Source organism: Tamandua tetradactyla, chromosome 6 (assembly GCF_023851605.1).
Source record: "Tamandua tetradactyla isolate mTamTet1 chromosome 6, mTamTet1.pri, whole genome shotgun sequence".
Lineage (NCBI taxonomy): Eukaryota > Metazoa > Chordata > Mammalia > Pilosa > Myrmecophagidae > Tamandua > Tamandua tetradactyla.
In genome coordinates this window covers 84769783-84784013 of record NC_135332.1, presented here as the reverse complement: position 1 = coordinate 84784013, position 14231 = coordinate 84769783, and the positions used below count along the sequence as shown (strand labels likewise).

Here is a 14231-nt window from a genome sequence, read left to right as displayed (position 1 = left end):
TAAATGCTGGTTAGATGCTCAGGCCCAGCTGGGGGGTCTGGGAGAGGGTGGGAGCAGGGGCCACCCGAGGGCCGGGGGGGCCAGGAGAGCTGCCCGTGGAGAGGCCGGGCTGGAGGGAGCGGCTCTGAGACGCCTCTGTGTCCCCTTCTATGACATGGTGGGGGGTGGGGGGGAGCGGGGATGCTTCTTTGGAATTGGTGGTGGAGGGGCAGGGTTTGGGGCCAGGCTCCGCAGCCGGGAGTCCAAGGGTGGCGTTCCCACTCTCAGCACGGTGGAGGGGGTGGGCATCTCCCCTCACCCAGAGGCCGGGGGACCAGGGTGGGGGGTGGGGGGGTGCTGCACCCAGGGGCCCTGGCTTGGGGCTGTGGCTCCGTGAGGACGGCCCTCACTGCTGTGTCTCTCTGCGCACGCCCGCCGGGACCCCCAGAACATGGAAAAGGTGGTGGTGCCGTCGGTGACGCTCATCGTGGGCTGCGGCGTCTCCTCCCTGACCCTGCTTCTGCTCATCATCATCTACGTCTCCGTGTGGAGGTGGGGGCCTGGGGCTCCGCGGGGAGGGCGCGGGCACAGGGCGGGGTGGGCGGCCGGCGGGCTCAAGGGGCAGAGCCAGACCACGGGAGGGCCGTGGGTGTCGCGGGGCTCTCCCGGGCAGCCGTGGGTCAGGCTCGGAAGTGCTGGCCCCCTCCTGCCCAGCCCCACCCTCAGCAGCCCCCGGTCGCCCCCTTTGTGTTGTACGTGCACCCCAGCCCCTGCCCCCCATCGGCCTCTCCATCACAGTCCCTCCCTCCCCCACTGCACCTCACCTGTGCACAAGGGTCCTGACTGCTGCCACGCATGCTGAATGACACTGACAGGGGACAGACAGGCATGGGGATGGGGTGCACCCAGGCCAGACCTTCTCCTCTCAACCCCCACCCTCCCCCATGAGAAACCCAGGCCCTCTTTTCTCCGCCTCTGAGTGCACTGCCTGGTGATGCCAGCTCACCCCAGCAGAGCCAGCAGCGCACATGAGGGTCAGGCCAGCGGAGGCCACCTCCCCTCCCTCTGTGCCCTGACATGGGGCCACACAGGGCCACAGCCCTCCCGGAGGCCAGAGTCTGGCATAAGGGCCCAGAATCTACTCCTTTGCCCTGGGGCCAGGTGCTTTCTGAATTCAGGCGCTCCCCAACTCCTGAGGCTCCCTGACCCTAGCTGTTCCTACCTGGCCACAGATGCTCCCTATCTCAGTTGCTCCTCGGACTGTATACTCCCCAGCCCCAGCTGCTTCCTACTTCAGATGCTCCCTGACCCCCGATGCTCTCTGACTTAAGGTGCTCCCCAATCCCCAGGGATCCTCCACCCCAGGTGCTCCCTGAACCCAGCTTCTCTGACACCAGCAGTGTTTGGTGGGGTTGGTTACAGGGCCTTACTGAAGCCCGAGACAGGGACCCCAGGCAGGCATGTGGTGGGGGCAGGCGGGGACAGTGTACAGGGGCCGGACTTTGTTGTGAATGCTTTTGCTTGAATCAGGAATGAAAGCTTCAGGGGAGTGATGAGTGTGCACAGGCACAAGTCCTGAGCTTGTGTGGATGGGTCCCTCTCCTGCCCGAGGGCCCGCTGTGCACCCCAGTGAACAGAACTGCGGGATGGGGGCGAACCAAGGTCACCATACCCTGGCACTGCCTGCTGGGGCCTAGCTGAGGACGACCAGGCGGGCAGCCCTGCATCAGACACCATCAGTCATTGAGTTACACCCAAGGTCGGGTGAGGGATCGATGGATGCAGTGGGGCGAGGAGCGCCAGGCCTGGCTTGTCCTGGTGACCCAGCAGCCATGTTCAGCGGGCACAGCTCTGCCCCCGAGGGTATTGCACGGCCTGACCTCAAAACGCCAGCACCCTGTTCTCCCCTCCCCCACTGTTGTCTCTGGCCTTGTGTACACAGGCTTGGCCGCTTGGGTCAGTCCTCATCCAGGCCTCAGTTTCCCCATCTGGAGAAGGGAGGTGGGGGCAAGTGCAGGCAGTTTTGAGGTTTGAGTCTGCAGCTTTCATGGGAATCACTTGCAAGCTGCAGACAGGGCCCCTCCAGATGGCATCCATGAGAGCAGAGACCCAGACAGGGAGGAGACCCTGTCCAGGGTCTCACAGCACGTCACAGCCAGAGGCTCAGCCTTTTGCCTTCTGCCTGTGCAGGGAGGGGGCTTTCCATCCCCAAGTGCCAGGGGCCGCTGTGCTGGGATAGTGATGGCTGGCCAGTGCTGGTACTCGGTGCCTTTTCTCACCATCTGACCAGAGCCTGGAGCAGCAGGTGCTGACAGCCCCACACCACCTTTCCCAACAGATGGGGAAACCAAGGCATATGCCCAGGGGCACACAACAGAGCCAGGATTCAAGCAGGCTACCAGGCTGCATTTTCCCCTCAAAGTCAGGCCCACATGGGGATGGATGGAGCTGCCAGCTGGGTGAGGGGTAGAGTGATAGGGTGAGAGTCTGCCCAAGGGGAGGTGTCTCTAAGGATGAGCCACTCCCAGCAAGAGGGGCCAGCTGTGCTCAATAGTAACCAGTATTCTCTCCCAAACCCAACTGTGGGTCACAATTTGGTGTGCGGTGGTGGAGGTGGTGGTGCAGGTGGTGGAGGTGATGGTAGAGATGGTGGAGGTGGAGGTGATGGTGGTCGTGGAGGTGGTGGAGGTGATGATGGAGGTGGTGGTGAAAGAGATGGAGGTGATCTTGGAAGTGGTGGAGGTGGTGGTGGAGATGGTGATGGTGGAGGTGATGGTGGTGGTGGAGGTGGTGGTGGAGGAAGTGGAGGTGATCTTGGAGGTGGTAGAGGTGATGGTGGAGGTGGAGGTGATGGTGGTGGCAGAGGAGATGGAGGTGATGGTGGTTGTGGAGGTGATGGTGGGGGTGGAGGAGATGGAGGTGATCTTGGAGGTGGTGGAGGTGATGGTAGTGGTGGATGTGGAGATGGTACTGGTGGAAATGGTGGAAGTGGAGGTGATGGTTGTGGAGATGATGGTGGTGATGGAGGAGATCAAGGTGATCTTGGAGGTGGTGGAGGCGATTGTGGTAGAGATGGTGGTGTTGGTGGGGGTGATGGTGGGGACAGTGGTGCTGGCAGTAGTGACTGCAAGGATGAGTGGGGTCCTGGTCTCAGTGCCAACCACAGGACCCCAGTCTCTCTGAAGCCGAGGCCCACTGGCCCCCCGCCCTCCACCCTCTGCACAGGTACATCCGCTCCGAGCGGTCCGTCATCCTCATCAACTTCTGCCTCTCCATCATCTCCTCCAATGCTCTCATCCTCATTGGGCAGACACAGACCCGCAACAAGGTAGGTGGCCATCCAACCTCCCACGTGCTTCTCAACATTCCTAATGGGCTGGGGGACACCTTCAGTAGGGCCTGGCCTGGAGGGTAGCTGGGAAGGCCAGGCTGTGGGTGGGGGTGCCACCTGGAGCCAAGTGACCTCTTGTGCTGAGTGTCAGCTGGGGTCTCCTGCTCTCCTGCTCTGCTCTCACAGCAGTGTCCCTTGGGCTGAGGGGAGTAGTGGGGACCTTCCTTTAGGGTCAGCCCTGGCCCTGGTCACTCTCCTGACTCCCTGCTTCCAGGATGCTGCAACCTCATTCCAGGGCATAGGGTAAATCAGGCAGGAGGAGTCGCAGTCAGACAGAGAGGAGGAGGGGGACCAGGCACTATCTGAGCTGATCTGGGACTTGCTGTGTGGCTTCAGGGTGGGACTTGCCCTCTCTGGGCCCTGGGTCCACCATCTGCTGAACGGATGGGTTAGGACGGACACCTTTAGTGGGTTCCCCTCTTGTGGGTGGTTGTGGCAGATGGGGAGGGGGTATGTCTATCCTGGCAGTTGGTGGACATTTGCCGGCCAGCCTCAGGCCACTGCACTGGGTGGCCCCTTGGTTGCTTCTTGCCGAGGACACAGGCTGCTAAGCCTCTTTCCACCTCGGGCCGTCGGGGGCTGGGGGGCCGGGAGTGTCCCCGCCCAGCCTCCCCTCGCCCACCCAGGTGGTGTGCACGCTGGTGGCCGCCTTCCTGCACTTCTTCTTCCTCTCCTCCTTCTGCTGGGTGCTCACCGAGGCCTGGCAGTCCTACATGGCCGTCACCGGCCGCCTCCGCAGCCGCCTCATCCGCAAGCGCTTCCTCTGCCTGGGCTGGGGTGAGCCGGGGGCGCGCGAGGGTGGGGTGCCCTCGTCCTGGCCTCTGCAGCCCCTTTCCCCATCTCCGGGCCTCCCCTGTCCTCCTGCTGGCCCTCACCTCCCCACCAAGGGGTTGCCAGATGAAATCCGGGATGCCCCATAAAATTTCCACCATCGTTAAACAAGTGACCATTTCTTAGCATAAGCACATCCTGTGTAGTATCTGAGATGCGCTGGTGCCACGAAAATAGTCCTTGGTGATCTGACATTCAGGTTGAACTGGGGGCCCTGCAGTGTCATTGGCTGCCTGGCCGCCCTGCCCCTCCAACTCTGCAGGACACATTCCCACCTCTCTTTACACATGGTGATCCTCCTGCTTGGGGGGCACTAGGCCCCATCCCTGGGCCCCTTCTTCCGGCAGGGGCTCCGAGGCTGTGGGACGATCACCTTTCTTTCTGGTCTTTCTCTAGGACTCCCTGCACTGGTCGTGGCCATTTCTGTGGGATTCACCAAGGCCAAAGGGTACAGCACCATGAACTAGTGAGTCAGACAGCCTGGGGGCTACCCAGACCCCTGTGCCCTCTGGCCGGGCACCCTGTCTCATGGATGAGAAAGCCAGGGTTTAGGGAGGGTGGTACACCGAAAGCCAGAGGCTGAGCCATGGGCTCTGTGGGCATCTTCCTTCCGGAGTCAGCCAGCTCCTTCCAAGGTCAACCAGCTCCTCCCCATTTAACCTCTCCCGCCCTCCTTGGAAGTGGCCCCAGGGTTGAGAGGATGGGCCCTTGGAGCCCTCAGAGCATCCCACTTCCTGACCAGGTGCCTTGGACAGTTCCATCAGTCTCTCTGAATCTCAGATTCCCTATCTGCACGATAGGGTGCCCACGCCCACTGTGCTTAGGTTGGTGAGAGGGCAGCTGCGCACAGTGGGTGTGCTTCTCACAGCAGGCCTCTGGGAAGGAGTGGTGGGCAGGGGGCCCCTTTGTGGATGAAGGCCAGTGGGGCCAGATCCTAGGGGTCTCAAATGCCAAGCCAGGGAGCTTGGTGCTTATTCTAGAGGTGGTGTGGGTTCCCAAGGCAGGGAGAGAGGGGAGGGGCTGGGGGGGCAACGAGGGAGAGGACCAGAGGTTTGGCTCACTATGGATCCCGAGGGGGACAGGACATGGCCATACCTTGGAGCACCTCCCAGTTTGGGCAGCACTGAGGAAGGTCAGGGATGAGGACACCAGCAGGTAGGGTGAGCGCTGGGAGGGGAATATACACCATCCCAAGATGAGAGGAAGAAATGCCCAGCCTGCTGGGACTGGGGAAGGAGCAGGGAGGATTCACAGCAGAGGGGACATTAATGTAGGGCTCTGAAGGTTGAAGAGGAGTTTGTTTGTCAGCATGGGGAGGCTATGTGGGGAGGCTCACACTGGGCCAAATGTGTGAGCAAAGGGCCAGATGTTAAAGCTCAGGGGCCTGGGTGAAGGAGCAGGTAGGGGACCCAGCCAACATTTTAGGCACTGCATTGGAAGGAATGGGTTCAGAGGAGAATGGGGAGGGAATGCAGAGAGACCAGCCCAGTGAGCCATGAGTCAGGAAAGGAGGGGGGGTATCAAGCCATCAGTATCTGGCCAGCCTAGTCCTCCTGCTGTGTGGTCTGGGTGGGCGCAGCTCCCCGTTCCCCCTCCCCACCCAGCTTGGGGCCTGTTTACGCCTGGGAAATGGGGGTGCTGAAGGTCTAAAAACTGAAGACTGTGCAGCGACCCGCATACAGGAGGCATTTACGGCCTGCTGGTTCCCTTCTGTCCCTGCTCAGCTCCTCATCTCCCCTTCCTGAGAAGCTGGTTGCCCCTGCGACCCCCGTCTGCTGGCAGTGGGGGGGCAGGCACACCATGGCTCTAACAGCCTCTCCCTCTTCCCCAGCTGCTGGCTCTCCCTGGAGGGGGGACTGCTGTACGCCTTCGTGGGACCAGCTGCTGCTGTTGTGCTGGTACTGACCCCTCTCCTTTGTCCCGTGCCTCGGCTTCTCACCTGCCTTGGGCTGCAGCCTCTGAATGTGCCAGGGGCCTGCCATGCTCACACTCCCACCTCCAATGCCTTTGGGGTGTGTGGGGTACAGGGCCTGGGACAGGGCAGTCGCCTTTGGTTTCTGTGAGCTCAGCCCACCTGATTATTGGGTACCAGCCGTATATAGCCCTCTCCTGCCCGGAGATAGGTGTAGGTGTGATAAATGAAAGAACGGGGGGCTGAGGACAGGTGGCGACTGCAGCGGCAGGTGCTGGCAGGCTCTACCTGGCCTTGGGAGCTGGGCTGCTGGGCTGGAGGCTGCAGTGGAGACTGCACGGCTGTCCTGGCTGCAGTCACTGCCCCTTGCTTGATGTCTGGAGCTTTCACTTCACTGTTTTCCCACCCATCTGGAGAGGGACACAAGATAGTCCCGCCACTCCCAGGCCAGTATTGTCTCAGATTATAGATGCATAAGGGGAGTTGGGGGTGGGGGAGGCCAGGCACCCTGGCTAGGCCACCCCCTGCCTTTTTTTGTGGGTGGGGAGGCGAGGCTCTTCCTCAGCCCCCTCCCCTCCTGACCCCCAGATTCCTGGTAGTGGGGGGTACCCCATGCACAGTCTGGAGGGGGCAGATTAAAGGAGGCCCTAGGCCACCCAGGGCGAGGCTGACCCTGCATGGATGCGCTGGAGGAAGGGCAGGTCTGCTCCTTGTCCCTCAGAGGTGCCATGGAGAGGCCTTACTTGGCCTCATGGGCCAACCGCAGAGGCCTGAGCTCCCATCCTTACTGCTGACCTGGACACCTCCTTCCCCCCAGGCTTTGGGAGAGCAGGGGCTGGTCCTTACCAGCCAGGGGCCCCCATGGCTCTTCCTGTCCAATGGGGCATGCAGGTGAAAGCTGCGAGGCCGGGCGGCCGGGCCTCACTGGTGTGGGAAAATGGAGGTGGCCCAGGAGGGATCACGCTGGCAGGCCTGCAGGGCGTTTGTCCTTAGAGCCTGGCCAGGGCCAGCCAACCCTGAGCTGCGCGGCATGGCCCCCAGGGGGTCCGCCTGCGCACTGCAGGTCCCAGCATCTCCCGCTGCGGGCTGGGGCTGTTGAGGGGTGGCCTGGGATGAGGGGTCTGAACGGGACCTTCCCTCCACCCCAGCAGGAAGGATCATAGTCCTCTGGGGGAGTCACAGGGTTCCCCAGGGCTGTGGAGGCGGCGTATGGGGGACCCCCAGGAACGGTGGCTCAGTCTTAGGTGGGGGGTTGGGTAGAAGTACGGGAGACTTAGCTGAGACCCCAAGAACTTCCCTAGGGTACAGGTGTTCTGGGGACATGGGGACAGCCAGACGGTGCGGTTGGAGCTTTGCGAGTCAAGGAGGGTGTGATGGGAACCAAAGGGAGGGTGGCCCCGACTAACATCTCCAAGGGGCTGCCCGGGCAGGAGCCGCGTGGCAGAGCCAGGAGGAGGCAGGGTGCCCAGAGACGGACCTCCGTGCTGGCCCAGGACGCCCTTGGCCCCAAAGGCGGGCCTCAGGGTCAGCGGCAGAGCCTGGGTGGGAGGCCCCCTCGCCGCTGGGTACCCAGCAGGAGAACGGGAGGGCGCGGGGCTTCCCTGGCCACCCTTCTGGCTCCGCCTTTTCCCTCCGGGGCTAGGTCTGAGCAGCCGTGGGGAGCCCCAGGCCAGGCAGACAGTCCTGCCAGGCGCTGGGAAGCGACCCTCGGAGGGACAGGGACAGCTGTTACGGTGGCCCCAGGACCACGGCGCCAGCCCAGCCCTCTCTGTCCCCAGGTGAACATGGCCATCGGCATCCTGGTGTTCAACCGGCTGGTGTCCAAGGACGGCATCGCGGACAAGAAGCTCAAGGAGCGGGCGGGGTAGGGTCCAGGCCTCGGCGGAGCAACCCGAGTCCACCCCGAGACTGCAGGGCTGGGGCCCCGGTGCAGGAGGGAAACCGAGGCACAGAGGCTATGCTTGGCCAGTCCCTGCGTCTCTCTGTGCCTCAGTTTCTCTCTCTGGCCTGAGGTAGTGCAGGAGCCCTCCGAGGTGCTTGGAGACAAGGAAGCTGCTCAGGGAGACCCCAGCAAGCCAGCTCACCATGGTGGTGGGAGGGGGACCTGGGCCCTGAGCTGGCGCCCAGCCCCCCAGTGATCCTATCCCCTAAGTGAGGCTTGCTGTCAGGCTGGGTTCCTGTGCTGCTGGACCCTGAGATGGGTGCCCCGCCCCTTGGCAGAAGGCTCACATGTCCTCAAGGGGTGGTCAGCCAGGGAGGGACAGGCAGGGCACAGGCCTGACTGCATACGGCCCCTCTGGGGGAACTCGGCCCAGAGAGGGGAGGGCCTTGCTGGACATCACATAGCACCATGGGGCAGGGCAGGGCCCCAGGAGTGTGGGGGAGTGTGGTGGGGTCTGAGCCCCCTTTCCAGCCCAGCCTCCCCTCAGAGGGGTTCTGCAGCACTTCGGGGAACACTGCGGGCGGTGCTGGCTGCTGGCCAGGACATGACCCCCTCCCTCGGTCTTCCCCTCATGCTCTGAGCCCCCCCTCCCTCTGCTGCCACTATGTGTCCTGGCCGGTGTCTGTGGAGGGGTCCCTACCTCCACCTCCCCTTTGTGCCTGTCTCGGAGTGTGTGTCTCTCTGTCTGTCTGTCTGTGTCTCTCTCTTGTCTCCCTAGCTCCTCCTTCTCTCCCCAATGAACAAATGCTTCAGGAACCTTCCCTAGGGTCCTGGTGGGCCCTAGACCTGGTTAGACAAGCTGAGTTGGCTTAGGGGGTGCTGTGTGGCTCCCTGGGCTCCACAGGGGTTGAGAGCCCGGCTTGAAGGTCCGGTCAGTGATATAGGGGTGGAGCAGGCACTTCTGAAGCCGCCCCACCTCTGGGCACCCTGCCACCCTGCCTGTTCCCAACAGTGGGCCCTAGCACAGAGCTGTCTGCAGCTAAGTAACCCTGCAGCCGCATCTGTGGATGCGGTGCCAGCCCTCCAGGTGCAGCCTCAGGGCTTGCTGCTGCCTCCGGGGTAGGTTCTGTGGCTGCACTCTGTCTTCCAGACAGCAGGCCGAGGCCAGGAGAGGGAGAGAGGCTGCTGGGGTGGGATTCACGGGGACCAGGAGGCAGGCAGGCACAGAGCTCACCCGAACACTACTCTGCTCCCGCCTCCGCTGGGGCTGCCTGGCCCCTGGGGGACCCCGGCAGGCTCTTCACGTGCCAAGGCCTAGCCAAACACCAACCCTGCCCCCATGAGTATACATACGCACACCCATGGGCACGCCACCTGGGTCATGTGCAAGCAGGCAGGCCTATACTGTGCACTTATACATATGCACAGATCTGTGCGTGCACACACACCCGGGCACACCCACGTACATCCATGTGTACACTTACACACACGAGACTTGCGGTGGCCGCTACCTGGGTCCACTCACCAACAAAGTGCTTGGCCCATCCATCCACCCCCCCCCCCCAGGTACCCCCAAACAAGCTGCAGGCTGGGACCCCTCCCTCGTCCCACGGGGCAGTCTGTGGTTCAGCCAGACTTAGGGAATGAGGGAGGGGAGGCAACGGAGCCCCATCTTCTGATTCTTTGTGCAAACGTAACTATAGCTCCACCTTCCTCTGGACACGGGCACGTGCATGCCCCAACCCCCTACCCCTGCTGGCCCCCCCGCCCCTGGGACCTGATGACTGGAACCCACCCACTTGGGTGCACAGAGGCCACACATGCAGCACACTGCACAGCAGCCTCCTCCAGTTGGAAAGAGCCCCCCAAGGACCCCCGTCTCTCCCCCAAGGACCCCCGTCCCCTCCCACAGGTGTCCCTGAGTCCCTTCCAGGGGGCTGAATACACTGCCACCCCCCCTGCCCGAGGGCGGTCACCTCACGCCCTTCCCCCAACACCCCGGGGTCCTCGAGGAGAGTGTGCTTTCTTTCAGCCTTTTAATCTCGCCTGCAGTCAGCTCCCCGAGCCCCCTCCCGGGCGGGCGCCCCCCTGTGCCGAGTGCGGAGCTCTCCCCGCCGCCGACGCCTCCCGCGACGCCACCAGTAACGCCATGTTAGTGCTCCAGTGCGCCCCGCCCCCTGCCTGGCGCCAAGCTAAGTTTTGTTCATTTGTTTGAAGTTTTGCCTTTCGTTTCTCCCGTCAGCCCTGGGGCTCCTAGGCAGCCCCCAGCCTTTCCAGCCTCTGGTACCTCCATTCCTCCCGGCATCCCTTTCCCTCCCTGCCAGGCTCCAGGGCAGAGGCTGATTCAGGGGCCTCCGTGGGGGCAGGGCGAGGCACTGGGGCGGGGAAGGGGAAGCCAGGGCCGCAGGCAGTGAAGGACGCAGCTGGGTGTGGCCGGGGTCAGCACGTGGCTGGGACCAGGCTGGGGTGCAATGAGCGTGTGGCCGGGCCCAGCCCCATGTGAGGCCGGGCCCCGTGCGGGCTCAGGCTATGCTGCGGCTGGCTGGTCCCAGCGTCCCTGTGGGTGCCTGGCCCCCATGAGCCCATCTCTCTCACTGCCAGGTGCTCAGGGAGAGCGGCTCCTGCCCTAGGGCTGCTCTGAGAGCCCATTGCCCTTGGCCAGCAGCCCCTCTTCAATGGGCACTGGACAATGGGGAGGGCCCAGGTGTGTGTGAGAGCGTGGGTGTGTTTGGGTGAGTGTGTGAACGTGTGTGTGTAAGGGCACAAGTGTATGTGCAAGTGTGTGTATGTGATTGGGGAGGGGGGGTGGTCAGCATGGGGCTGTGGCCCCGAGGTCCGGCAGGGAGGCCGCCTGCAAGGGGCTGGCCCAGGCCGGGAGGGGACACTTGGCCCGAGAGCGTCTGCACCCCTGTGCTGGGACATCTTGTCCTTGTCCAGGAGGGAGCTGGACCCACCCCCACGCTGGCCCGGGGCTGAGATGTTGGGGTCCCATGTGGGCCCCTGTGTCACCCATGCTTTAGGGGCAGGGGCTGAGTGGAGGGGGCTCAGAGGCGGGGGTCCCCCCGGGGAGGCGTGCCTTCCTGCAGGGAAACTCCCTGCTGGCTATCAGCTCTCAGTGTCCCCCGACAGGAGGGGTGGAGGACACTTGGCTCTAAGGTGGGAGCTGCCCAGAGCACCTGCTCTCCCTCCCTGCCTTGGGTCAGGAGCGAGGGCCCAGAGGGGACACTCTCCCATCACACCTGGGGGTGGGGGGGGTCTGAATTGCCCAAGGCGGGAGCAAATGGGGGCACCACGGCAGCTCTGTCTCCTTTCTGTCTTTGCACCTGAGCCCCGGCAGTTCCCCATGCAGCCCTTTGCAGAACCGCAGGGGCTGGGCTGGGGCCGCTGGGGTAACAGACACCCCGGAGCCCCGGCTGCCTGCCCACCACCACCAGCAGAGGCCCTGGGGAGCCGGGGCGGCTCCGGAATGAGATGGGAGAGGGCGGGGACAGCTCAGAGAAGGTCTGCTCTGGAAGGAGAGAGAGTGACCGCTGTCCCTCCCCAACCCCCCACAGCGGGGAAGCTGAGAGCCAGTGCCAGGAAGGCCCTTGTGAAGCCGTGGGGGGGCGGGGTACTGGCTCGTTGGGGCGGGTAATCCTTATGGGGGCACGCTCCGTGCCAGGCCCAGGGCTGGGTGCCGGGGTGGGGACAGCGAGCCGATTGGGCACCTGCCACAGCTCGTGCCAGGGTGGAGGGCACCCCAGGCCCACACCCAGTTTGCCTGCCCAGAGAGGGCAGGCTTGGGGTAGGTGCTGGTCCCAGAGACGGAAGGGCTTCAGGGCACCCCTGGGGTCTGGGTGGAGGGCTGATGGAGCGGCTCCCCCATATGAGGAGGCCTAGGAGGGTGCGGGGGGCCTGCACGTGCCTGAGCCCCGGTTGCTGGGGAAGAATGGGGCCAGGACAGCACCGAGGGATGGAACAAGGAAGAGGAGGAGGTGGGGGGCTGGGGCTGGGTTTGGCTGACTGTACGCAGCTGAGAGGTGGAGAGATGAGGACAGAGGTGGGCCCTGGGCTTGGGCCCTGCTGATGTCTCTGACACAGAGCTGAACAGTGGGGCTGGGGAGTGGTGTGCGCCCCCCCCCCCCAGAGACCCCCAGGCCTCGGCCCCATCAACTGTGGGGGTCCTTGTCCAGTCCCTGCCAAGCTCCTTCCCGGGGCCCCTGGCCCATCCCACCCCGTACCCGCCCCACCTGCTCCTAACGCCTGCTCTGGGCAGATCACACGGTGGGTCCTGCTGACGATGACCGGGACCCTGCAGCCTCTTTGGGCTCATGAGGTTGAAGCAGGGTTGGGACACTGTTCTGTTCCTGCCCGTGATGCTCGCCCTGCCCTGTTATCCCCTGACAGCTCTTGGAGGCTCTTCCCAGGCCCGTGGTGGGTCGGGGCTGGGGACGGCAGGGGCCCTGTCGTGGGGGAGGGGCCAGGCCCAGGGAAGGGGCTCAGGAGGGTCTGGGCAGAGCCGTGCCCTGAGAGGAGGAAACCGTCTGTCTGCTTCCATCTGTCTTCTCTCACTTTTCCAGCCTGGCCTTGTCTGTCTGTCTGTCTGTCGTCCGTCTCCTCGCCCTTGCTGTTTTTTCTCTCTCCCTCCTTCTCTCTCACTCCCCCCACTCTGCCTGTCTCTCTTTGCAGGGCCAGAGCTCAGACCTGGCCAAATGCCCCCTGCCACGCGGCCATTTCCGACTGTGACTCGGGGCCCAGATCCCTTGCTTCTGGCTGGGGGTGTCTGAAGGCCCTGGAAGTGAGAGCCATTGGACCTGTCCCCCCCGGGACTCCACCCCTCACAGCCTCTTCCCAGTTCCCTGTCACCTCCTGGACCTTCAGGAGCCTGGGTCTCTCCAGAATGCTCCCTGACCCCCCGGCTGCCTGGTGAAGGCAGAGCCCCGTCCTTGAGGGTCATCCTCATGGGCCGCCAGCTCTCCCAGAGACGCTTGGGGAGGGGATGCTGCAGAGCTCTACAATGGCCTTGTTGGCTGGGACCCCACCATGGACGGAGGGATCCTCCCCGAGAAGAGGAGGCCGGAGGCTGGGAGTGGACGGGTCTTTGGGAGACGGTGGGGTGGGTGGGGGTGAGGGGCAGTGGTGGGAAAGAGGCATCTGGAGAGGGGTCGGTGGGGGGAGGGGCAGCCAGGAGCGAGGCCCCAGGACGGGCCCCCAGGGAGACCCGGCTCTGGGCACTCCCTCCACCCGAGGCCTGGGGCAGCGGCGGGGGGTCCCGGCTGGCCCCTGGCCCGCCTGACGCCGCCTGCTGCCCCTCGCTCCGCAGGGCCTCGCTGTGGAGCTCCTGCGTGGTGCTGCCGCTGCTGGCGCTGACCTGGATGTCCGCCGTGCTGGCCGTCACCGACCGCCGCTCCGCGCTCTTCCAGATCCTCTTTGCCGTCTTTGATTCCCTCGAGGGTTTCGTCATTGTCATGGTGCACTGCATCCTGCGGCGGGAGGTGGGCCAGGGGCGCAGGGGAGGGGCAGGGGCGGGGCGGGGAGGGGTGGGCGCCGGGTAGTGGCCAGTGGGACCAGGTGGGGGAGGCGCGCGGGGCGGGGGGCAGAGTGGAGTGCTGGATGACCTGGGCGGGGGCCTGGGGGTGAAGAGGGCGGGGCTGGGGCTGGACGAGGGGGCAGGGGCGGGGTGGGTCGGACCCCGAGCTGGTCCGGTTTATCTGTGTGGTCAGCGCCCCTGGGCCACCGGCCCCCGGAGGGCAGGGCCATCTCTAAGTGGCCTAGAGCCCCAGCACACAGCCCCTGTTCCATCCTGAGAGTAGAGCCTCCTCCTGCTGCACCTGCCCTACCTGGGCAGGGCCTGGGGATTGTGCCATCCGGGTGTCCCTCCTCATGGGGCCGGCAGGACAAGGAGCCCTGGGGGGTGCAACACGGCAGGCGAGATTCCTGCTTCTGGAATTCTCTGGACCTCATGTTCACAGAGAAGTTTTTTACCAAGCTGGGTCCCTAGCCCCACCTGGCGATAGCAGTGATCAGCAGAGGGGATGCATCTGGTCTCAGAGGGGACGGGGACAAGCCTGCATCCTGCCGTTGGTGGAAATAGTAGAGCATGTGCTTTGAAGTCTGGTGGAGAGGGCCGCCAAGGCGCACGGGCGCAGCTGAGCCAGTGTGTGTCGTGGTTGGGTGGGGGGTGTCTCGGAAGACACGGAACAGGATCCAAATAGGTGCTGGGTGACAGGCAAGGATGTTGGGTTGGACACGCCCGC

The 14231-nt window shown here is 64.1% G+C and overlaps 1 protein-coding gene across 1 annotated transcript in view; it reads left to right on the top strand.

The window, feature by feature from the left end:
* The window catches only part of ADGRB1 (adhesion G protein-coupled receptor B1), a 70182-nt gene that overhangs the window by 45819 nt on the left and 10132 nt on the right, over window positions 1-14231 (top strand). Inside the window, 7 exon segments of the mRNA XM_077166648.1 lie at window positions 428-531; window positions 3205-3307; window positions 3997-4147; window positions 4598-4667; window positions 6033-6099; window positions 7892-7977; window positions 13298-13469. Of these exon segments, the coding sequence (XP_077022763.1) occupies window positions 428-531; window positions 3205-3307; window positions 3997-4147; window positions 4598-4667; window positions 6033-6099; window positions 7892-7977; window positions 13298-13469 (753 nt within the window).